This window comes from Pogona vitticeps, chromosome 2, assembly GCF_051106095.1.
Source record: "Pogona vitticeps strain Pit_001003342236 chromosome 2, PviZW2.1, whole genome shotgun sequence".
Taxonomy (NCBI): domain Eukaryota; kingdom Metazoa; phylum Chordata; class Lepidosauria; order Squamata; family Agamidae; genus Pogona; species Pogona vitticeps.
This window is the reverse complement of record NC_135784.1, coordinates 33,659,977-33,685,530: the sequence shown is the minus strand read 5'-3', so window position 1 is coordinate 33,685,530 and position 25,554 is coordinate 33,659,977. Positions and strand designations below refer to the sequence as shown.

General features: G+C 41.3%; 1 protein-coding gene across 3 annotated transcripts in view; it reads right to left on the bottom strand.

Moving 5' to 3' along the window:
* Positions 1-25,554, bottom strand: part of SETD5 (SET domain containing 5) — a 67,253-nt gene that overhangs the window by 26,064 nt on the left and 15,635 nt on the right. For 2 of the 3 annotated variants that reach the window (XM_020808830.3, XM_020808831.3), the window contains exons 2-13: positions 12,516-12,690; positions 9,897-10,002; positions 8,393-8,604; positions 7,368-7,426; positions 6,068-6,255; positions 5,398-5,436; positions 3,163-3,405; positions 2,485-2,633; positions 2,167-2,284; positions 1,562-1,671; positions 1,117-1,354; positions 863-943 (exon numbers count right to left, since the gene is read on the bottom strand). In XM_020808830.3, the coding sequence (XP_020664489.3) occupies positions 863-943; positions 1,117-1,354; positions 1,562-1,671; positions 2,167-2,284; positions 2,485-2,633; positions 3,163-3,405; positions 5,398-5,436; positions 6,068-6,255; positions 7,368-7,426; positions 8,393-8,604; positions 9,897-10,002; positions 12,516-12,586 (1,614 nt within the window). In that variant the 5' untranslated portion in view covers positions 12,587-12,690. Of the gene's footprint in view, positions 1-862; positions 944-1,116; positions 1,355-1,561; positions 1,672-2,166; positions 2,285-2,484; positions 2,634-3,162; positions 3,406-5,397; positions 5,437-6,067; positions 6,256-7,367; positions 7,427-8,392; positions 8,605-9,896; positions 10,003-12,143; positions 12,189-12,515; positions 12,691-25,554 lie in introns of those variants that run through there. The other variant, XM_078388779.1, reaches the window with a different exon arrangement.

The following is a 25,554-nucleotide window of genomic DNA, read 5'->3' as shown; positions in this document are numbered from 1 at the left end:
AGGGAGGTATGAGCTGAGCAGAAGAGGCAATGTCCATTAGAATGATAGTTGAAAATGTGTTGTGTCAAAGGGGACAAAAACATGATCTAGAAGAAGCGATTTTACCTTCTGTGAGAGAAAGAAAATAAATATAATAGAAAAGATGTTCCTTCCAACGGAACCTTCCAGGGTAAAGGAAAGTTACAGGAATGCATTTCTAGTTAGTGTCCTCAATGGTTTTTCATAAGAGATGTCGGCTATATTTTTAACATTTTGTCTAATGCAAGAGGGCAGTGTTTCTCACATCAATACTCTCAAGACATTCAGACTAACACAAGCAGCAAGCTCATGCTGTTGCTAGGGAATATGCAAACTCTTCCTCATCATCTACCTTATACCTGACTTGAATGCACTGAAGGGCAAAGTGGCTAGAACAGTTCACTATGGGATTTTCTTTTGATACTGAGGTATTTTTAGCTTATGAAATTCTACCTCTGATTTTGTTTTGCTTTTTCCTCTCTCTGCAGGATGGGGCTTTTTGTGGGGTATGGGGCATTGTCCTTCATTTTTATTCACAAAAATGAGGGGAGGATACCGTTTTCACTCTTCTTCTTTTGGACCAGATGTGTGTGGGAGAGCTGGGGCCTCAAAAATCACCCTAGGGCTGCACAAAACCTGTGTGCCATACACTGCCCAACCCAGTGTACAGAAATAGCAGCAGCAGCAGCAGCAATAATCAGGAACGGAAGAAGAAGAAGAAAGTAACGGCACATCAGGCAGATCTCCCAAACAACAGTACATGAGAAGCTCATGTGAGAACCTTCCTCCTAGTGAGGACGGTATTAATCTGAAAAAATAGTAGTAAATGGAAAAAGCTACTTGCCCGCCTGCTCTGAGTAAGGCCTCCCTGCTCTTCCACAGCAGATTCTTTCTCCTCTTCTTGTTTCTCTTCTTTGTCTGCAGCCTGAAAGGCAAACAACAGACCTTACTATGGGAAGAAGATACAGGAATATCTAGCATTTCACTTGGGCTGTTGCTACTCTTCAGACAAATACTGTAGGTCATTCCTTCTGGGAACATGTTCCTCTAGAGTTGATGACCAGAACCCCCACTGCTGCAGGGTGATGGGGACTTTACCTCATCACTAGCTGCAACAAGTCCCTCAGGGACTTCCTCTGTCTGTGGATTGCTGTTCTCATCCGATGCAGCACCCCGCTGTTCCAGCTCCTTCCGGCGGGCTTTCCGACGCCTGGTCTCTGCTCCAATTAAAGTGTCTAGAATAGGTGGAGGTAGCTGTTCTACAGAGTTTGGACTCCGCTTCTGCACAGGGCAATTCCGATTCCCCTTATGACAGGCACAATCCACTTTATAGTTGCTGTCCCACCATAAAAGAAACAGAAAACATTAGTATCATTTCCTAATATCTCAAGAAGCAACATACTTGGTTTGGGATAAGGACAGAAACTGATTCTTCTGGGACATTTCTAGACAAAATGGTACAGGAAAGACTATTCAACTAGGAAATGCAAATGAAGATGGAAGGAAAAGTTTTCAATGAGCAAGTAGCACATACAAGACTCACCAGATATTGTATTCATAGTCAAAGGCAATGGTGACTTCTGCATCCTTGGCAATGGACGTAACAGCATATATGCACAAGTGAATCATCCCATCGGCAATCACATGACGAACCTAAAATATACAAACATATACAAATATACTAATAACTCCCCAGCGGGCATGTGCCACATTACACAAAGTGAACCCTTTGTATGAAAAGAAGCAAAACCTGCTCTCAAAGCCACTGTTGGGTCTCTAGACGAACACCACACAGAGACACCAAATATATATATTTAAGACTGGAAAGTTCTGCTTTGTTATGGAATTGAGTATTTTGTTAAGAACCAGGACCCTGCTGCCGACACCCTGAAAGTTATCTTACAGAGTTCATGGATCAAAATGCCACCTAACAACCACAAGGGTCCTAGTGTTTGTCTTCTGATATTATCAACAGAATGGCTGCAACAAACTTAGGAAATTAAATTCTTTTGTAGCACTGCTGTTTTAAAATTCGCATGGCACTGCTCTGAAGCATTTGTACTTTGCATTGAGCAGAGTTCTGTCCAGAGCCATGCTTCAAAAATTCAACCAATTTAAGCCAAACTGCTATAAACTATGACTATTTACCTCTGCATTTGGTGTACAGGAACGCCTGATGAATCTGGCATCATTACCAAAAGTGCGAGCATCAACACACATCTCAACACCATTAAACTTGGAGTAGAACAGCACAAAGGGATACGGCCTAAGAAACAAAAAAACAGCACTTATGTTTATTGTGATAAACCTAGCCAAATTGGTGCTGCTTCCATGGACTGCTGGAAACATCTGTGCACAAGTTACTTTCTATTTAAATAGCCCCTCCGGCTATGTACACTGGTTCATCACACCAACTTTCTACCAGGAAAGCACCAAGTCTTGGGAAATGCATACTAGTATTCTTACTTTTTGAAGAAATGCCCATTAACCTCGAACTGCTGCCGTAGCATCACTTTCCCACGATATTCAATTATAAGGGTATCCACAGCCAGATCTCTGGCTGCTCTCAGGATCTTCCGATGCTTCTGAACCCGTGTCACTCTCCCAAGCTGTAGCTGCAAAGTTGAAAGCAATCATTCAGGACTTAATCCAAAAAGTGTATTACAAATTATTTGTTAAAGCAGCTAAACACTAGGGTTCTGTTGTCTGCAAGACTGCATGAACATGAAGGTAATTAAAACATGTTCAATGTAATACCTCTGGACAGACAAAATTTTAGACCTTAGAAGGATCTTATCCAATGAAGTAAGAAAACAGAATGGAGAAAGAAGAACAGTTGTTTCTGTCTCCTTAACCTTTACTGCATCTGCCACCACCACCACCCACTTTCAAGTCAGGGCAGTTGTAGCCTTCCAGATGGTTATGATCTGTATCTCCCATCAGCCTTAGCCAACGTAGCCAATTATAAAGTATTATGGGATGCAGTTCCAAAACATCTAGCTAATCAGCTGTTCAACCCGCATATATAGAAACTTGCTTGCATCTAGCAGCGCAAGAGGATTTTTCAAACCTGGACTTTAGCAGTGCCCCAGCCTCCTATGTCACCGGCTGGCCTACCATGTCTTTGGGGGCTTTTTTCTTTACCTGCATCTGGGATCCAATGACTGTGTTGTTGCAGGCCAACTCTGTCTTGTTGATTGTGTCCAGCACAGGAGCTTTGCCCACAAATTCTTTATTGGCATTTAAATGGCGCTCCAAGAGATTCTGCACATCAGCACTATACTGATTGGTGAAGGCTTCTTCATACTGATCCGTCCACAGCCTTATGCGGCTTTCCCACCCCTCTGCTGTGTTTTCATCCAGGGCGTGGGCTTCTGAGGGAGAATTCTGTACCAAACAACAGTCATATGTCAACGTCTAAATGGCTTAGGGTTCTATAAAAGATATTTTGACTGCTTGTGATGACAGTTGGAACTAGAAAAACTGTTCTCTTATTCAAAGAACCCTGGCCTCAAATCATTTGCTTGATTGGAAATATCTATAAGTTCTCAACTCTGGGTTCTCAATAAGGGGTGGAGTGTTTGTGAGCCAATTCAAATTATATACTTTAGGACAGTGGTTCTTAATGTGGGCGATAATGCCCCCCAGGGGGCGATTCATTTTTCCGGGGGGCGGTAGAACGAAAAGGGGCGGCGTGGGGGCGCTGGAGCAGAAGGGGGCGGTAGGGGGGCGCTGGAGCAAGCCAAACCTGTGAAGATGGCTGCAGCCTTTTTACAATGTGTATGAATATATATTTTCCTCCAATCTTAATTTAGTTTCAGCGTTTTCGTCTTGAAATTTTTAGTTCCTGCATTGTGGTTCGTTTTTATGCCCTTTTTATATTTCTTTTTGCGTCTTAAAATTCGTTTGCAACTAAATCATTGTTACTTTTGGGGGGCATTTCATTTTCTTGGAATTGAATTTTGTTTTCATGGGTCATTGGATTTAAGTGTCTTAAATAAATAAATAAATAAATAAATAAATAAATAAATAAATAAATAAATAAATAAATAAATAAATAAATAAATAAAATCATCACCGCAGGGAGGGGGGCGATGATAACTTCCTCAAAGGCTCAAGGGGGCGTTTCTTTCAAAAAGGTTAAGAACCACTGCTTTAGGAGACTGCATACTGTGCAACCTACCAGCAATTATATATACACTGAGGTTTAATTTTTTTTCTCTCTCCACCTCTCTCTCAACATTAATGTAACAAATCTGTTAGATCAGGTAATTTACATAATATATGCTCTGGCCTCACACTGTAAGTCAGCAGAGCTCTGCAGCTCAGTGAAAGCACAGGTACTGACTTAAAGGTCATCTATCATCTAATACAGGTCAAGGATCTTTACAGTGGCTATGCTACACAGAGCAATGACACTCATATATGGATGCAGGAGAACGGGCTGAGGCTGAACCCGGACAAGACGGAGGTACTGAGGGTAGGCGCTCCCACAGTTGGGGACTTGGGAAACTCCCTCACTTTTGGGGGTGTGACTCTGCCCGCCAGGGATGGGGTCCGCAGCTTGGGGATCCATCTGGACCCGGTGCTCACTATGGAATCTCAGGTGGCGTCTGTGGTCCGTACCGCTTTTTTCCATCTCAGGCGGATAGCCCAGCTGCGGCCCTACCTTGATGTGGGGGCGCTTACTACCTTGGTGCACGCGCTCGTAATCTCAAGATTAGACCACTGTAATGCGCTCTACGTGGGGCTACCTTTGAGGTTGCTGCGGAAACTACAGGTGGTGCAGAATGCTGCGGCCAGATTACTTAGTGGAGTGAGAAGATTCCAACATATCTCGCCCACTCTGGCCGCACTGCATTGGCTGCCCATCCGATTCCGCATCGACTTCAAAGTGTTGATGCTTACCTATAAAGCCCTAAACGGTTTAGGACCTCGATACTTGGTGGAACGCCTTCTCCCACCAAGATCTACCCGTGTCACTCGTGCAACCCAGGAGGTGAGGCTGAGGAGCCTAACGCAGAGAGAGGCCCGGAAGGAGAAGACCAGAAATCGGGCCTTCTCGGCGGTGGCTCCTCGTCTCTGGAACAACTTACCTCCTGAGATTCGCGCGGCTCCCTCGCTGGACATTTTTAAGAAACAACTAAAAACATTGATGTATAGGCAGGCTTTCCCAACAGAAAACTCCTGACGATTTTTCCTTTTTTATATCTTTCTTTGATTTCTATCTTAGTCTAGGTGCAATGTTTTAAAATTATATTGTTTCTTTTATTGTAAGCCGCCTAGAGTGGGCTAATATGTCCAGATAGGCGGGATAGAAATAAAATAAATAAAATAAATAATAAATATACTGCCAGCCAGGTATGTAGCAGCACTTACCTTCATCCGCAAAGACTTTCGCGAACCTTCTCTAAAAGCCTATCAGGAGAGGAGGACAAAACAGCCATTAGTATTTATTCCTTACATATTTGAGATCGTGTCTGATAAAGAGTGAAGCTTCAAGGTTGCAAGGGCAGGAAGGATATATAAAATAACAATATATGAGGTGGGAAGAAGAACTTATCCAGACTCTGTCAATAGCATACTTCTCTGGCTCTCTCCCCAGGACATCTCCATCTCCCAAATACTGACTGCTCTCACTTCCAATGTGTGAACCTAAATTAAATGTAACTCATGAGCAGAATCAAATAAAAAATATCTTAAAGGAAGCTACAAAAGAGCACACAGAAAATACTACATGCCATCATTTTTAAAGGCATAAAACAGGTGAATGAATTTCCCAAACAAAAGATCTTTGGCATATCAAGAACCCCTTCCAAGTCTGAGATGAGTTGCTGTCTTATGAACTACCATATGAACTAACAAAAACAAACAAAAAAACTATAGTAAACAAAAATCCATAATGATCCATTCACTTTATATTAACTACTCCACTAAATCATGAATATGGAATCTTATATGCCCCCAGATGTGCTAGATCATAATTCAAACTTAAATTGGTAATACAAACCTGTATGTTGAGTGGTTATGGGGAACAATGCTTACGCACCTTAATTTTTTTGGCCTTTGGTGCAGTTCGAGCTCTCTCTGTATTCCTTTTTCTCTTTTTGGGCTTTGTTCTGCAGACACGGTTGACTGTCAGAGTGATGCTCGTAGGGGTATGTTGTGTAGCAGTGTACAACACTGTGGAGGGAGAGAGCTCCTCGTCCCAGCTCTCTGTTGCGCTGCTGTCTCCCCCTGCAGTAATAATGGCATATTGAGAATTTCCCCTTTTGTTCAGAGAAATGAGCACCTGCCCCAAAGGTAGTTGACACTACTGCCTTAGAGAGGGGAGCCCATGCGTCTCTATCACTTTCCTTTCAAAATGTCAACTTGTTTCGTATTTGTCCCATCAGCTCTTCCCACATGCTTTACCTAATTTCTGCAATGTGAAGCAGGATAAGATTAGACCACTGTAATGCGCTCTACGTGGGGCTGCCTTTGAGGTTGTTGCGGAAACGCCAGGTGGTGCAGAATGCAGCGGCCAGACTACTTAGTGGAGTGAAAAAAATACCAACACATCTCACCCACTATGGCCGCATTGCATTGGCTGCCCATCCGGTTCTGCATCGACTTCAAAGTGTTGATGCTTACGTACAAAGCCCTAAACGGTTTAGGGCCTCGATACCTGGATGAATGCCTACTCCCACCAAGATTTACCCATGTCACTCATGCGAGCCAGGAGGAGAGGCTGAGGAGCCTAACGCTGAGGGAGGCCCGGAAGGAAAAGACAAGAAATCGGGCCTTCTCGGCGGTGGCTCCTCGCCTCTGAACAACCTACCTCCTGAGATTCGTGTGGCTCCCTCGCTGGGTATCTTTAAAAATCAACTAAAAACATGGATGTTTCGGCAGGCCTTCCCTCCAGTCAATTCCTGATGTCCCCCTTTTCTCCCCCCCCATTGTTTGCCCCCATCTTGTTGAAATGTGTTCTATTATGTAAACACTGTTTTATATATATACTTATTGTGTATTTTTATGCTGTAAGCCGCCTAGAGTGGTCTTAACCAACCAGATAGGCGGGATATAAAATAAATAAATAAATAAATAAATAAATAAATAAATAAATAAATAAATAAATAAATAAATAAATAAATAAATAAATAAATAAATAAATAAAAAGAGAAGAAACCAACTTAGAGTGGTCTTAACCGACCAGACAGGCGGGATATAAATAAAATAAAATAAAATAAATAAATGATGGAATGAGACATTAAAAGCAATGAGGTATAACAAAGACTAACTCTGCACAAATATAACTGTTCATTCATAAATCTCAGGAGTTTGGTGGCAGTAGGCTGTTCTGAACATACCTGATACGTTGTCTTGTTTCCGCCGACGGAGTCTGATTACTTTTCCCCTGCCGATTCCCCTGCAAAAGGATGGCAGAAGTCTGAAGTTGGTACTAGTAAAAACCACACTGGTTCAAATAACACTGGGCTGTCATGCCTAAGGGTTTTTTGATGGAGTACTAGGTGATCTGATTTTTAAGGGACCCAAAAAGAAAAAAAGAATATAATATACTGCTATCTGGTGCTATTTCTTAAACAAGTAACAGATTTTGCAACCAGCTTAACATATATATGCTCCAAGAGTCCCATTTTTCGCTTTTAGAAAAAAACACATTCCTAGCATGTTTAATTACACAGATAAGCCTAAAGGTTGTGAAAACAGTGTTATTAAAATATTATGCAGTCCAGTGAAGATCTGGAAAGCTTGAGAAAAGCTTTATAGTCCAGTCACACTGTAACCAGAGACTGTCCATTTCCGATAAGATTCCATCTTTTCTTTATTTTTACTATTTCACACTGCACTAGGAAATGGTTCTGTCTAGAATTGGGATGAAATATAGATGAGGCTACTCAGAAGACTTTTTAAAGTAGCAAATAAATTATCTGGGTTTCACACACATAACGATTCTTCCTTAGAAGATTAATCTTTGCTGTGAGACTTATCCACAGATTTCTGCAGGCTCTCAGGGTCAAGTCCTACCTTTTAACCTGACAGTGTGGACCCATGGAAATCAATTGGATGTACATTAGCACTGAGTACCAATTCACTTCAGTGGAGCTATTTCAGCTGGAACTAAAATTACACTATGAGGCAGTTTCAAAAATTCGTACCTGATGTTCTGAATCTGCTTAATCAACTGTATTTAACTGATTCAAACAAACAACACCTAGACATTCTGACATTTAAATAACATAGCTGATTGTATGAAACTGCAGGATCTAGTGAAGACTGAGCCAATGGAAGCTTAAGAGAATGCAATTAATGAACTTCTTTTAAATCCCTGGCCATTTCCACTGATGGAGCTCTATACAGAGAAGGATCTCACCTGCACTTCTCACATTTGATGAGGAAACCATCTTGGGAGAGGCTGCAGTGACACCAGCTGGGAATAGACTCTGCCTCTGAAGAGCTTTCTGTGTCACCAGAATTCTCCTCGTCATGAGAGTGTAGGCCATTCAATTCTGCACGAGGAATGATGGTCTGGACAGGGGGAGAAGCAGGAGGGGTCGGAGGAGGAGGGGCTCCGTAATTATGATCCTGAAAACAGATATCTGCATCAGTGCTATTTTGAATGGAGGGAGGAGGTAAGAGAAAAGGAATGACTTACCACAATTTATCTAGCACAGAAAGTGGTGTTGAACTGCCTTAAAAACACCTTTCAGAGGAAGGGCCTACAATATATACATAATCTGAGACTCACTCCAGGATTGATTAAGTGATTGTTTTCTCTATCCAGCTCCAAATACAGCCTTTAGTTTTATTCTCTTCCAAAATATCCAGAGCTTTAAAGTAATACATTGCAAATAACAAGTTGTAACAAATTATTTTTCAGAATAACGAGGACATAATAATCTTTGTTTAGCAAAATAATGCAGTATACTTATAAAATATTTACTCTTTATTTGCAGGTGTTAGGGGCTTCAGTAACTCTGTGTCACTTTTCTCTTTTGTAATTTAAAAAATAAATTAAAATAAATTAATATGTCAGTAGCATGTTACTCACAAATGTCTTACTTTATTTTCTTTTAAGAAATAATGGCAATGCATTAGCAGTTTAAGAAAATGTTCCAACTAAACATTTCCTGTATACCAGCAGTGAACTTCTGAGTTCAATCTTTCTGAGGGCAAAAAATGACCATCTATGTGAGAAAAGAATAAGCAGATTTGATTGAAACCCAAGGTTTATTCAAGTACAAAAAAATGTGAGAAAGAAACTTAAATAAGGGTGTAATTATTTAAATAGTGTCCAGTAGGGTGGTGGGGGTGAAAAATTTTGGTTGGCACAGATCGCTAACAGAAAGACTGACAATTGGAACAGGGGTAGAAAAGGGGTGGGAAAGGGCAAAATGGGATACAGTAGTTAGAAATTTTACTCAAGCCACCGCACTGCAACGTATTGCTACAATCTTAACTTGTTTTCTGCAAAGCAGAAGTGTCAACAAGAACAAACATTTTGCCAAATTCAACACAGGAAGCATGTGAAGTCATACAACCTCCCATTCTGAATCCCATTTTCACCTTCAAAATATTGAGGCTTATAATACACGTCTCACAGAAATCTTTGTTGGAAAAATAAGTTGCTGAAAGAAATTGTACTGGACCAGGACCGGCCACACAATGCCTCCTTACCTTCTTCTAGTCCTAGAATTCGTTTTCAGATAAGTTTTCTGTTAACGTGCACACACACTTAAATAGAAATTCAGTGTTTTCTTGGTAATACAACAGTGTTCTAAGAAGATATGAAGCTCAGTCATGCACAAGCCGGGGAGAGGAGAAAAAAAGAATGGGTAAAATAGAAACTTGCTGCAGACAACAGAGGTGGTACTCACTGCATAAGGCAGCCCTCGGTAATTGTGTTTCTGGGAGGCCCCGTAGCCATGACTCGCATACACATTCTTCTCACCAACAGCTGGGCTAGCTTCCACAGACTCAGGGCTGCAGAAAGGGCCAAGAGCAGGACCAGTGAGTGACCAGAATGGTTCTCTTCAAATAAACAGCCAGATCTGTTTTCCCTCCCTCCTCAGATTATACATATATCCAGCCATGAATGGACATGTGGGAGACGGGCACTAAATGACATATAAAATCTATAATAGCCAGCTTGTGAAAGCAAGGAGAAAAAGCAGAAGAGTGGCCATTGCCCACCAAATGGGACACCCTGGATGAGGAGTGTTAAGCAAGCTTGGTTCAGCAATAGATAACCGGGGGGGGGGGGAATTGCTACCAGAGCTGGTCTTTAAACTATTTTGGAAGCTCCCTGCACCCCCAATCTTTGTAGAAAAAAAATGCCCAAGCCACAATAGATATTTCCTGCTTCTTTAACTACTGTGTATTACTGAAAACAGAGACAAATTTTACATGACAGATGCTCTTGGGTGAATTTGGCAAGGATAGTCTATACATACTTCATGCTACTGAAGAGCTGCAGAAGTATCTATGACCTGGATTGGCAGAAACTCTGAGTGAGCCAAAATATGCAGGATTTCTTTCTTACAGGATTACATGGTGAAGATGAAACTGCAATTTTCCACCACAAGGTGGCAGAAAAAAATCAGCTCAAAAATATGACACAAAACGGGCAATTAGTAAAAAGCTGTGGGAGTCCCGTTAAAGAAAAGGAAATAGGAAAAGCTTTAGGTGGTGCAGTCAAAACCTCAATGACAGAAGGAGAAATTGCTCTTTTTGAAGGAAGCAAGAGGGAAGATGACGACGAGGAGGAGGAGCCACCAATGCAAGCACACACTGAGATTATGGTCCAGTAAATGTCTGTTGTAACTGCAGCCAACCTCTAAAGATTACAGACACAAACAAAAGGATTTGGTAAAATAGCACCTTCTTACTCAAAATCCCATCCCCCAGGGGGGATTCATAAAACCAGGTACTGTTCTACTTACATGAGCTTGATCTTGAACATCTCTAATCCTTTCCTGACTTTCTACTGACTCAAACTATCCCTCCCACCCACCCACTTGATAATTACACTTTCTTATTATCTTAGTCTGCACCTTCATTTCACCTTCAGCTTGGTCTTGAAAAATTATGTCATAAACAGAGATTCTCTTCAAAGTGTGGCTTTTTTCAATTGTGAAAAGCTGGCAAATCATGATAGCATGATAAACACAAACTGGCTGACACTTCAGATAAATGAAGTCTAATACTACAAAACAGTATTATCACCGCTATCGCTGATAGCCTCAGCTGCTTGCATCCCCACGCTCCCACGAAGGGCAAGGACAGATGTAACAGCAACAGCTTTCTCAGGTTTTCTCATGCCAGATGACAAAATGCAAAGCCACAGTAACCTAACAGTACCATGGAATGTGGCCCTGAAGGCTCCTGGGCAGCCCACAATAAAACACCACCAAGTACAATGAAATACAAAGTAAACATTTATCAAAACAAGGTGTGACTGGAATAAGTTGTGATAAAAGATGTGTATCTGGGACAAATCTAGCATACAGACAGAACAAAGTGTAAAGGACTCCACAGGAACTTCTCTTACTGAGCAGACTCTAGCTGCAAAGGCATGATCCTTCACTGGATAAGGACATATGTTTCAACAGAGTTTAGGGTGTTCCTACTAGAAAACAAAACCAGAAGCAATATCCTGCACCTTGAATCTAGATATTCCAAAAGTGGGAAGCAAATAGTATGTCTCTTATACACCAGAGCCTTATAAAAGCCCGGCAAATGGATTCCAGAAATGTATAGGAATTAGTTCCTTTTAAATACAAACTGTAAAGCAAGTGGCTCAAATACCTTGCCTGGCTTTCTAAGGCACAGTTTACCATTGCTGGGGAAACTGCTCAGGATAAGACCAAGACTATAAAACAACATCAACAACTTCCATGCCTACGCTCAATAAGCAATTTGGCTCTGGGCATCTTCCTTCCTGCGGACACTGCTTTTGATATTTTTGCACTATGGATTATGGTGTCTCTAGAAAAGAAAGTTCCCTGCAAGTTACTTGCTCATTAAACCTCTTTCAGGGAAACACAGCTAGACTAAGAGGGGTAAAAATCCACATAACAGTTTGAGATAGGCAAGAGGCCTGATGCCTGAAAGATCCTCCTTACCCACATCACACAGCCATCTGTATCAGCAGCACCATGCAACTTAGGCTACAGGAGAGGAAAAGAAGAGTACTGTCAGGGCTCATATCTTGCGAGTCACCTATCAACCAAGGTAGGACACAACAGATGTGAATTAAAGATCTTTGGGAAAGTAGTATTCTAAATCAAAGTGCTTTGTCTTGGATGCAGTTGCAGGGGAAGTGGGTAGAGTTTCTCTCTGGCATTCTATCTTGATCTAAAATGTACACATTCAGTCACAGAGATTTCTGATTTACCTCTGGCAAAACTACCTACCAACTACCTGTCCCAGGTTCACCGGGATAGTCAAGGTCTGAGTCCATGCCCACCACAATTAGCCAGCTAGGCAGCACTTACTCAGATCCAGCAGCCATATCTGAATAAGATGTATCTGGTGTAGTGACTCCCAGAGGGATTGCAATGCTCATGACGTTTGTCAGGGATCACGGAGTCCAAAGGGTAGCGACTGGCAGCTCCAAGGGCGGGGAGCAGCCGCAGAGCCTCGGCCAACACGTCACGGACATGGGGAAACCTGCCAAGGGGAAAAAAAGGAAACAATGCATTGCATTTTTGCTTATCCCTCCAACAAATGGTTTATCCTGCAAACCATCATAGAACTGGAAAAAAAAGTGAAAGCTAAAAGGAAACTGGTAACTTCACACAAGAAATGTTGTCTCTGTTATTTTTTCAAAATCTCCTCTCAAACATAGCTACCTGGTTCATATGCAGTGATTTGCCAGAGAGACTGCAGTGCACAGGCAAAAGGCCTGTAGGCCTGTCTTACAAGAAATAGTCACATGGGCAAACCTGCCAGTTGGGGAGGCAGTGCTCAGAGCTGATGGGAGGGGGGTGGGTGGAGAAAAGAAGTAAGGGAGGGCCATGCATGGAACGGCTGGGCCAGGGAGGCAGACAATCCCACAGCAGGCAATGGAAAAATGAGTAAGCAGCAGCACAGAAAGAATGTGTTCATTCTACAATGTATGATATAAGAACTATCCTCATGACAACCCTGTTGTCACTGAGCTTCATAGACATACAGGAGACTGTTGCTCCTCTCCCCAATTCTTCTCACGCATTTGAGATAAGGGTAACATAAAAGGGACACAACAGGGGTAAATCTAAGGAGCTCGTGGAAGAATCCACAGACAAGGCCAGAACATTGGAAACTGAAAGATGAAATAAGACATCAAACACTATGCTGCCACTAATGTTTTGCACTCTGGAATAAAAGCAGAACATACATGTGTCTCATATTAGTCTTCACTGCAACACACATGTAAACCGTTACTTGGAAAAATACACAGAAGCATCTGTGAGAAAGAATGCCCCTTACTTTTATGTATTTAACATAAAAAGCAGTGACTTAAGTAAACATGGATCATTCATGTCCAATGCATTGTTTACTCTTACCTACAAACTATACACAGACTGTTAAATGAAAGTAGAAGCCAGCTAGGGGAAAAAAAGAATGAGGCATGAAGTGAGTAGTCTTTAGATGGTCTCTCTCTACAGAGGTCAGAGGCCCATCCAAGACTAGGCAGGGAGCTTCTTTCTTTTGGGAACAGCTTTGTGAGAACAGTACTCTGAAAACTTGTATGTAGGCTGGAGAGCAGGAGTTTGTGGATCAAGGTAGGTGCAGAAATCTCACCAGCAAGAGTTGCTACCTGTAGCAGGCACACTGGTTAGCCCATCCACCTTGCCTCACCACAAGCCAGCAATTCTTTTGTGTGTGTTTAGTCGTTTAGTCGTGTCCGACTCTTCGTGACCCCATGGACCAGAGCACGCCAGGCCCTCCTGTCTTCTACTGCCTCCCGGAGTTGTGTCAGGTTCATGTTGGTTGCTTCGCAGACACTGTCCAGCCATCTCATCCTCGGTCGTCCCCTTCTCCTCTTGCCATCACACTTTCCCAACATCAGGGTCTTTTCCAGGGAGTCTTTTCTTCTCATTAGATGGCCAAAGTACTGGAGCCTCAGCTTCAGGATCTGTCCTTCCAGTGAGCACTCAGGGTTGATTTCCTTTAGAACTGATAGGTTTGTTCTCCTTGCAGTCCAGGGGATTCTCAAGAGCCTCCTCCAGCACCACAGTTCAAAGGCATCAATTCTTCGGCGGTCTGCTTTCTTTATGGTCCAGCTCTCACTTCCATACATCACGACAGGAAAAACCATAGCTTTGACTATTCGGACTTTTGTTGGCAAGGTGATGTCTCTGCTTTTCAAGATGCTGTCCAGATTTGTCATCGCTTTCCTCCCAAGAAGAAGGTGCCTTTTAATTTCAGGGCTGCTGTCTCCATCTGCAGTGATCATGGAGCCCAGGAAGATAAAATTTGACACTGCCTCCATATCTTCCCCTTCTATTTCCCAGGAGGTGATGGGACCAGTGGCCATGATCTTAGTTTTTTTGATGTTGAGTTTCAGACCGTTTTTTGCACTCTCCTCTTTCACTCTCATTACAAGGTTCCTTAATTCCTCCTCACTTTCTGCCATCAGAGTGGTATCATCTGCATATCGGAGGTTGTTGATATTTCTTCCGGCAAACTTAATTCCGGCTTGGGTTTCTTCCAGTCCAGCCTTCCGCATGATGTATTCTGCATATAAGTTAAATAAGCTGGGGGACAATATACAGCCTTGCCGTACTCCTTTCCCAATTTTGAACCCCTCAGTTGTTCCATGACCAGTTCTAACTGTTGCTTCCTGTCCCACATATAGGTTTCTCAGGAGACAGATAAAGTGGTCAGGCACTCCCATTTCTTTAAGAACTTGCCATAGTTTGCTGTGGTCCACACAGTCAAAGGCTTTCGCATAGTCAATGAAGCAGAAGTAGATATTTTTCTGGAATTCTTTTCAATTCTTTTGCCCTACTGTATATACTAACAACCAGTTTGCTCATCCCGACTGCACAGAATTGGGAACAGCTGCTGCCCATCCTGTTTGAATAGCCATTCAGAAATTTCTCCTCCTTCACAAGCTAACAATTTATAAGGATGAGGTATAGGAGATAACGGGGGAGGGAGGGGGAGAGCAAACAGATGCTGTATTTTAATTCTGTCCCTGACCCTGGCGTATTCTTCCAGTTAAGTCTCCCAACCAATACAAATTTCTGTGGAAGGAACAATTATTACTAGCATGCACTGCAATAAATGGGAAAAGGCTGGGACTTCAACTCCCATCTCTCAGTAAGCATGACACGTCAGCCATCACATCACTCCTCTGATAGGTCAGGCTGGGAAAAAGCTGTTACTTGTTCTCTTCTGTCAGAAGGCGGAGAAAGGGGGAACCACATGATCATGTGGGAGGGGCGGGGAATTCTCTTCAGGATCTTCCTATGGAGGCAGGAAAGCTGTTTGCAGCCATAAAAGGAACACCCATGCTGAGGGACTGTATTTCATGCACTGAATATTTCTGGAAATGAAGAGTTTAACTAGGACATTGGATAAGTGTGTGAGTGTACGTATGTGCATGTATGGTAAAGGACTGTGTGACCGCAGATTCTCTTCGAAGGCTGCCATTCTAAACAGAAAGATGTCCACTGCTGCATTAAGCTGTGAACGTAAGTTGTTCTAACACTCTGAGGTTAAAAAAAAACAAAAACAGCCCTACGCATTCACAGGCAAGAGCATGGGAATTCCAAGGATTTCTTTCAGATTTGCAAACAATCTAAACATGAATTTGCCTACAACAAATAGCAGTTCAGAAATACTGCCACACAAAATGTTTTTGCTTGTTTTGTTAAGAGCCAGCCACAGGGTGAAAGAAAGAGGTCTGCTGTTTCAAGTCCAACAGCCCTCAGCCAATTTCTCATGGAATTAGGAAATATGCCAAGACTCATCCCTAACACAAAAATCAATTTATGCTTATAGGCAGTCTCCGCTAGGAGAGAGACTTCACCAGCAGTCATAGATTGGAGCAAGGCTAGATAACTCTAACCACCAGCACCATTACAAATAATTACCAACAATGAACTAGACATTGAGCTTAGCATCAAAGTCACTTGACCTCTTGCAAAACAGGAAGAACAAAGGCAAAGACTATGAAACAACAACAGAGGCATTTTCTGGTCTTGTGGGCAGAATTCTGCAGATCTCATACTGGAAGCAGCCACTATGAAGTTAGTTTATATAGCCCACATTCACCAGAAAGCCTCTCACACAGACTGCAGAATCCAGCTATGCAGTCATGGGGGCAGGGATACAATCAGGTTTCTATTGTGCAGGAAACTGAGACGGCTTGATCAATAAACCTGGGAATATTGTTCCCAGCACAGAGGACAGCAGTAATGTTTTCCTAGTAGTTTGGTATGGAAACAGCCCACATAGGCTAGGAAAGCAGAAACACTATTTGTAAACAAAATCTACAACTATCAAATCTGAGACTACCTCATCATTCAGGAGGCTGAATAGTGCAGTCTTTGTCTCAAACTTTTCTTTTTATTTTTCCTTCCCATCTCACCAATGTGGCTCTGAGTTTGGGGGCCAGAAGAAGAGCTGGCTGAAGCATTTTGTCTATCAAAACAATAAGACAATGAAGCTGGGTGCCCCCTCCGCTGGACTAGGCTGGGTTCAAACCAAAAGGACTGCACTGTGGGGGCTTAATCCTTTTCTGCTGAATCTCACGAGCTGTGTCTTTGAATTCTCAAAAAGAGGGGGGCATGGTTTCCAGCCTAGTTTCAGCCCCAGACAGGGTAAACAGAAGGATGCCCAGCCATTAAAATTCCCTCTAGTCTACAAAATGCATCAAATACAAAGCACCCAACATATTTAATGCCCAACAATGGTGATAACCTCCACCTTTCTTTTAAAGACAGAAAAGGGCATCTGTCCTTAGAAAACTGCACTGCCAATCAATAGAGACAGAACTGAGCATGAATGAGGATAGTTTTTTTTCTGAAGCAACAAAAGGGAAAAAGTAAAGCTTTTACCAACTTATACATGGTCTCCTGCATTTATCTTACTTTTTTATTTGACATGGCATCAGGTAGGATCAGATTACTTCAAGAGTTAAGCGATGGGGGGAAAGAGGCAATTATTTCACAGTGACATTCAAAAAGAGTGAAACATTGAGCGTTTCTTTGTGTAGCTCAAATTGTCATGCTCACAACAACAGATTTCCCCACAAGACAATTACTTTCTCTCAGGCAGGAGATTAAAACTACGAAACCATCCATGTTTTCTTGCCAGGAAAACCACTCTGATACCTGATGTGCAATATGATCCCTTCAACCCCAAAACAGATGCCAACTGTAAGTGCACTCATCAATAATATTTTAGTAAGTTTGCTCAAACAAAGGTTGCATAGACAATACTGTAATATCAATTCATAAACTGAGGCTTCCATTACCAGAATCAATGGTCCATACATAGTAGATTGTGCCAAACAATCCCATCAAAATATAGCTTTCTCTATGTGTGTGATAGCAAGACATGAAGCTACAGACAGTGCACGTTATTTGGGCATTTATATCACTCCTTTAGAAGGCAAGTTACAAATAAACAGTGAACAGAATTACTTGGGAGCAATTATACATCTAAGAGGTCTATCAGTCTAAATTTGCCAAAGATTAAATCAAAGGCGTCTGTTCATCACTCTGGGATCTGGATACAAATTCAGGAAGCCCAGTTTTCAGACCCCACACATTTGCTTGGATATCAAAATGAAATAAGGTGTAGAAGAATGGTGGTAACAGCAGAACCTTTACATGTCTCGTATTCAACCAGAAGCACTTCTGTGAGATGAACCTTTCAATGGCTATTATTAGTTTTTATTTTACAGTAAGGTTGTAGTACATATGACAGCAGAAGCAGGAAACAAAAAGTCCATACCAGCTACGACTTTCAGTCTCTAAGATTTTAAAATACACCCAATTAAATGGTAACATGCAGTCTTCTTCATTTTTGGATGTCAGAAATTGCCACACATTCACCAAATGTATTTCCATCTTCATGTAAAAATTGTTAAGATACTAAATGTTAGCAAAAGGATGTTAGTCACATATTTTATTTCATTTAGTGATCACATACTGCCTTTTTAGCTCCCAGGTTCACAGATTCCAGATTCTAGATCCTACTCAGCTGTTCACTCTTTATATGCTACTAGCATTCTATTGCTTCCCCCTACTCCCACAACCTTCTTCAATTCCTTTCTCCTTCATGCTTCTGTCTCATCCATCTAAGCTTTCCTGTTTGATGTGCACCAGCTAATCTTACTTTACCTGTTTCCTGACCCATTTCCATTTCCAATACATTCTCCATGTCCCTGGCATCCTCTAAATTCTGGGTGACGTTTTACTGGCATACAAATAAAAATCTAGCTCCACAGGAATTTTCCTAATATAGTACCAAGGAAACATTGAGAGGAGAAACATTGAAGGGGGAATACTGAGACCAGTCATCCAGAAGTTATAGTTCACAAACTCTATTGTCTGTACAGAGACTTAAAGAATATTGAAGCATGGTGTACTATCAACACAAGAGGAAAGACATGTTAAACAATTTACTTTTATTTAAGCATGTAATTTAATTTCAGCTTCAGAGAAATACAGTGGTGCCTCGCTTGATGAGGATAATTCGTTCCGTTCAAATCGCTGTTAAGCGAAATCCTCGTCAAGCGAAATTTAAAAACCCATTGAAATGCATTGAAAACCGGTTCAATGCGGTTCAATGCGCGAAATACCTCCTTGTTTTGCGAAGATCCTCCATAGGGTGGCCATTTTCCGGTGCCTGTAAAGCAAGGAATCTGTCCTAAAGCACAGCAGGGAGCCACTTTGCACAGCAAGCGGCCATTTTAGATCAGCTGTTTTAAAATCGTCAGCTAGCGAAAAATCGGTTCCTGAAGCAGGGAACCAATCATCGTTAAGCAATTTTTCCCCATAGGAACATCATTTTGCGATCGCAATAGCGATTGCAAAAACTTTATCGCGAAGTGGTTTTGCCGTTTATCGAGGTGATCGTTAAGCGAGGCACCACTGTAGTAAAATATATTTGGATGTACACCTCTGTGGTTTTGTGCTTTTAGACTACAATTCCCAGAATTCTCTGGACAGCATGGGTACTGGGAATTGTTACTGTAAAATCCCAAATCTGCACAGCTCCTCTTGGATGGAACCCCTTGCTCATATAACTTGATCTTAATTTAAACCAGAGACAGTGAATTTTTTGTCCTCCAAATATTACTGGACTATAACTACTCCAATAGGGGCTGATGGGAAACAGAATCAAAAGACATATGAAAGACCATGTTCTCTATCTTAGACACTGAGGGACATTAAGGAAGTTTCTAGCCAAAGGACCAACTTTATGCCCATTTTACTTGATCACCTTCCAAGCAGGAAACCCTCCTTTTTACCTAAAAGAGAAGCATTTCACAATGCGTAAAAGATATTTTATGTGAGGAACAATGTCAATATTCTAATTTTACCATATCCAATGTAGTCCAATACTGGCTGCACTCTAAGAACAGCAGGATTCAATATCTTGTGAAGTTAAACTGGGTCTCTGAATTTTTAGAACAGATTATTTTTACAGTCAGACCATCAATGCTCTTGGAAGCATGCATTTTCAATTATTTAGAATCTGAGAATGTTGTGCTCCCCAGGACAGCCCCACACAGCAGAGCAACCTAGCCTGAAGATACTGAGGCCAATAATCTACTTATTTCAAAAGTTAATATCCTACAGAACACTTATTAAATTGACACAAATATATAAATTGCAAAAAAGCCCTGGAACCATCAAACTACAAGCACATTAGAATCGTTCAATTCAGAATGCTATTATGAAAATTTGAACTCAGATCTCCAAAGTTCTAGCCCTTCATTCTACTGACTACATCACACTAGCCCTCTATATCCCCAGTTATCCTGGGCTAACACAACATATCTTGGGCCCACTGGGATTTTTCAAGTACCGCAATGTCTGCTGTGAAATTTGTAGAAACTCGGGGGGGGGGGGGTGTTTTCATATGTGCACAAGAATCTCTCCTCAGGATAAACTACTACTGTTCCTTTAATTTAAATTACACTTTTATATTGAGGACTCGCACATTATATATTTGGCAAGTTCATCCATTTGAAAAACTATTTAAAAAATAAAAAAGCTAGATACTTTCCAATGTTGCTCCAAGAGTTCAAAGTCAACATTTCAACACACCTTACATTTTATCCTATAAGTGCTGTGAAAAAAGTTTGAAAACATCCATCCCTCAGGTTAATTCACCAGTTAGTGTCAAAACTGCACACTGAAATGAATCTGTGGCTCCCACCACCAAGCATGATGATCAACTGAGTGTATCTCAGTCACTTTAGATAGAAAGGTAATGCATATGAAAGAGGTGTGTGAAAGTATTATTAGTCAAATGTTTTGCTTTCTAAAATATACAAAGTGCCCTTGCAGTTTTTATGGCTTTGCATTATCAATAGGAAAACTAGCAACTATACCCAATTTTACTACCTTCTTACTATTTGTCAAACTAGGTCTGAAAAAAATCATTATGATCATGACAAAAAACAGTTGAACACACACAAAAATGTATGGAAACTGAAAAATGTACAGTGTTGGTCAGAAACACACTCCTATTGGGACAATGACTCAAAAAGTTGAAACAAATATAGGCAGTCAGAGGAATCTATCAACTCAAGATACGCACTCCAAACAAGAAAACTGCAGCCAGCACTTCTGGATTCATTTTTCCCAGACCACACTTGGAGACGGAAAACACATGAGGAGGAGGCCAGCACAAGGCACATTAGATCTTAGCCTGATATCAGCTACAGCCAAAAGAAAAAGAAGAAAAAACATAGCTGGTATGGTCTTGGAACAGCACAAAACCAGGCATTATGCCACAGAAGTCTTCTATACACGAATACTTCATCTGCCAAACAACAAGTAACAGTAAGGAATATAATGAAAAACACTGTATCAAATACTGCAGTTAGTTAGTTATATATTGTTAAGTCAGAACCAACCAATAGCAACACTAATAGGACTTCCAGGGTCGGTGAGATATTTAAGGTGTGGCTTTACCAGTTCAAATCCCCCAATGAATTTCCATGGCTGAGAAGAGATTTGACCCTTAAGTCCTAGTCTGTAACTCTATCCACTACGCTAAACTGGGTACCACCTGTAAGATAGCATATACTGCAGTGACACCATCTTATTTCTAATTGTTTCGACATCATATTCTTTTGTCTTCACACTCATTAACAGACCTTAAAGCTTCATTCATAACCAGCCTCACATACACAAGAATATCTCTGCTACAGTAGGATGCTCATATTTTGTAATGCAGGAACCTTCAAAAAACGTAGTTTCTAGACATAAGCAGTATCAGGTCAAATGCTGGCAACACTGGCCTAGCCACTCTTACATTACAAAATGTGTATTTGCAAATATGTATGTTGGCCTGGCTGCATAAGAATATAAGAAGTAATTCTCAATTCTATCAAATTTTTCAAAATTTATTATTATTAAAAAGTGTCTGAAAAAAGGGACGTTAAGTGTCATGCAATAATAAGTCAAACATAAAAAGTTACCTGCAAACTCTGGCTTTGAACTCCATATCCTATAATTTACAAATGAAAAACCTAAAAAACATAATTCCTTCTTATTTACCTGTGAGGCAACTGGCATAAAAAGAAAAAGAGAAATTAATGTATGTATAATCTGGAAGGGCTGACTGATAAGAAAAAGAATATGACAAGCCAAATAAAACTGAAGTCCAGATGAATTATTCTAAAAAGGAACAGGCAACTTCAGAACTGAAGGCTGAACTGGAAACAAATTACAAACCAGGAGACTGCAGTTTATTTTAATATTTGACTATGATCAACTTAGCACACCCTGGTCACTTCAGATACTGTGGTAATGACTATGAAAGAGGTGTGTGGGTCTCTGACATATTGCCAGGCATACTGCATGCATTCTAGAGTACAGTATTCATTGATCTGTAATCGGCCAATTCATATGAAGAGACATGATTTATCTTTTAACATTTCTTCACATGTGAATTTAAAATTCCAGCTGTTCAATAATCAATTATTTGTCTCTTTGCTTCCTTATTTCCAAAATTAAAGCATATTCATTGCACAAGCTTACATCCTACAAAATCTTAATGCGGTTGTTATCCTTTCATATGGTTTCATATGGACTGATATCAAACAATTTCACATGAAGTGTGTCTGAGAAAGTAACCATCCAACAGTCACATAATCTCTGCATATTGACTGGCAACATCAATACTAGAGATTTAAATAAGAATAATAGCAGTGAAATATAGAACTCCCATAAGGAAGCTCTAGCAACAAGCATGTCAGTTTGAGTGACCAAAAACATGTTTACGACCAAGTAGTAATACTATAAGTCTTTTAAGATTCATCATTAAAAATAGAGGGACCAAAATATCAAACAGAACACTCCCTAACAATACGCTTCTCAATAAACTATTGAAATCCATAGGGAAGCATTTGCCTACAAAACCAAAAGTGAATGACTACAACGACACATATGTATATTTGCACTTGTGCCTCCCCACAAAAAAACTCTGTAAATTATTACTTCTATTTTGTATTAAAGAGTTTTCAGAGAAAAATTATGCAATTCATTGTATCACAAAAGATGATACAGTAAGAAGACTGGAACCCAGATTCATATTGAGAACATAGGAAATCCCCATGACAATTCAGAGAGGCTGCAGCAGATCAGCATATACAAAGTCAGCAACGTAGAGTACATATTCTCTATGTATGTTACCAGAAAAAACATATCCCACAGAGAAAACTGGCCAGAGATTGCTTGCTGAGGTAATATTTCTGTATCTACAGATCTGGTTGTATGTTTCTTATAGTCAAGGACACCATGTGACAGGCACATTCTGCTTGCTTGGCCACTCCCAGAAAAGGCAAACAGAACAGCTCCAGAGTGAATTTCAGCAGGGATTTCAAAGGCAGACATTGCATCAGCCAGGTGTACAGGAAACAGCTGGGATTCAGAGTCCAAAGGGCAGCTGACCTACTGAGAGGCTCTCAGAGCAAGCTCTCTTTCTAGATTCCTGTGGGAAGGATGAGCAGGAAGGAGTAGGAATGCTTCAGAGACGGAACAGGCCGCATCTGCTTCACAAAGTCTTTGTACTAGTGCTCCGGACCTGGCTGCTCTCCCAGAGATGATGCAATCCCAAGGAACAAGGTCTGCGCCAGAGAAAAGTATTCACTGCCTATGCAGATGGCAAGCCAGCCAAGGATCTCTGATGAAAACATGCCTGAGCCAATCCAAAGGCAGCAGCCTCCCTTCCCGACAGCTACCCCACCCCACTATCTGGTGGAGGAAGGAATCCCACATGTCATCATCTTCTGACTGAAGGACATCAGGGAGAGAGAAAAGCAAAACATGTCCCTTCTTATAATATTCCTCACTACATACAGTCCATTTGAGGAAGAGAAGGGAACAAAAGCATATCTGCAATCTGGGGTGGGAAATACCCAACTCCTGTCCCAACACCCTAAGCAGCGGCTCTCTTTAATCACTTCCTTGCCAGTACAAGTCTGAACTCCCTAAACACGTACACAGAAGCTCTGCTGTGACTGGCTGCTTTGGCCCCACTCTCAGAAACCATGCAGAGACACTAGCACTGGGAACCATGGCAACACGACACAGTGCAGCAATTATGGAGCAGTGGCAGCTTCTCCATAGTTAAAGTTCAGCCCCTTCCTCCATTATAAATCTGATGTTAACCCTCCATCCTCTTAAAAGTTAGTAATAAATTATCTTCCAAAATAATCAAACCTGTGGTATGTTCAGAGGATCGCTGAAATTCTAGGAGGCAGAAAGTATAACCAACAATATACACACATGCTCACACACTTGCCATCTCTCTCAATCTCACATGCTTTTAAAAAAATCTTCAAAATGGAATTTAAATTGGATGATGTTAGTATAATTCAGGGTACGCAGACTGGACAGAAGCCAAAGTATTTCAACGAAGAAGCAACAGCAGGAAGGAGGACTGCTCTACAAGCTTCCAGCAGGCAGAGTGCCACACACATATTGTACCTGTTCAGACATTGCCACATATGGATACATAAAGGTTTCTGGATCATACAATTCTGAAATCTATGTGGGACTTAAGAGCTCACTTTTTGCCATTAATGGGTAAATACAAAGGAGTGGCATACATGGGTCAACAGGCAGCCTGATTCATCCCGGGCAAATTGAGAATGAGAACAGCTATGCTTCTTTGCTATTAAGCTGTGTTTATTGCATATACAGAGATGTGTATGAAAGTCTCAGTCACCTTGCTTTGGCATTTCCTCAGTTTAGAAGGTTATCAGCACAGTTATTTCAGAAGGCAATTTCAGCTTAAATGGGCATAATTTACAATTGCTTAAACCATGCATGACTGCTTGATGTTAAGGTCCAATTTACATGGACCTCACAATTCTCACACATAAGTTATAGTGGCTGCCTGTGTCACCATGCAGTGTACCAGTAAGCCAAATTTAAAGAACAAAAAGCTGTAGGGAGTGGTGCATGCCACACATGGGAATGCAGAAGGCTGGGTCCTTAAACTGGTTTAATGCAAAGCAGTGACAAGCAGAAGCTTGCCCGAAATTCTGTCTCTAGACATAAGACCTCTACAGCAGCCAGGTTTGTGCACGCAACTGAACTTTCCCAAGAGTGCAAAGGCTCTGGAATCCTTTTGGCCTAATAATGGCAGAAGTCTTAATGTAAATCAAAACAGACACCAAAGAGCAAGGTATGAAAGCACAGTATATGTTCTAGAACTCAACTGCCTGCTGATTATACCTGTGATACCTACAGAATTAATCTTGTGCCCCTACCTACAGTCAAGCCATCATGCCTTCCTTCCATCCCGCTAGTACTATTTTGGCTATTTACAGATTTCTGTTCTTTAAGGACCTGGACACTATATGGTCAATAAATCATTGGCTGAAATCCAGGTCATGTAACTCCACCATAGCGATGACACCATCACCTAGAGAAAGTAAACATTATTTGAAATTAATTTAAAATTTCCTATTACCCCTGCCTCAGGTTTCAGGGGCCCTAGAGATCACATTTGGCCCTGAGGAAGCCTCTGAAAGCCCTGGGATGGAGAACTGGCAGAGCTTTAATATCTGAAATTTGCCAGAATCCCACCACAGGATTAGGACCATTGCCATCCATCTGGCAACAATTAGGAATGAGTTGGAAGGGACCTACAAGGCCATCAAGCTTAACCCACCCACTCAATGCAAAATTCCAAATCAAAGCAGATCTGACAGGTGTCTGTCCAATTTTCTTTTGAATGCCTGCAGCACTGGAGTGCTTACCACCTCCCAAGGTAACTGGTTCTACTGTCATACTGCTCTAACAGTTAAGATGTTTTTCCTGATACTCAAACTAAATCTGGCTC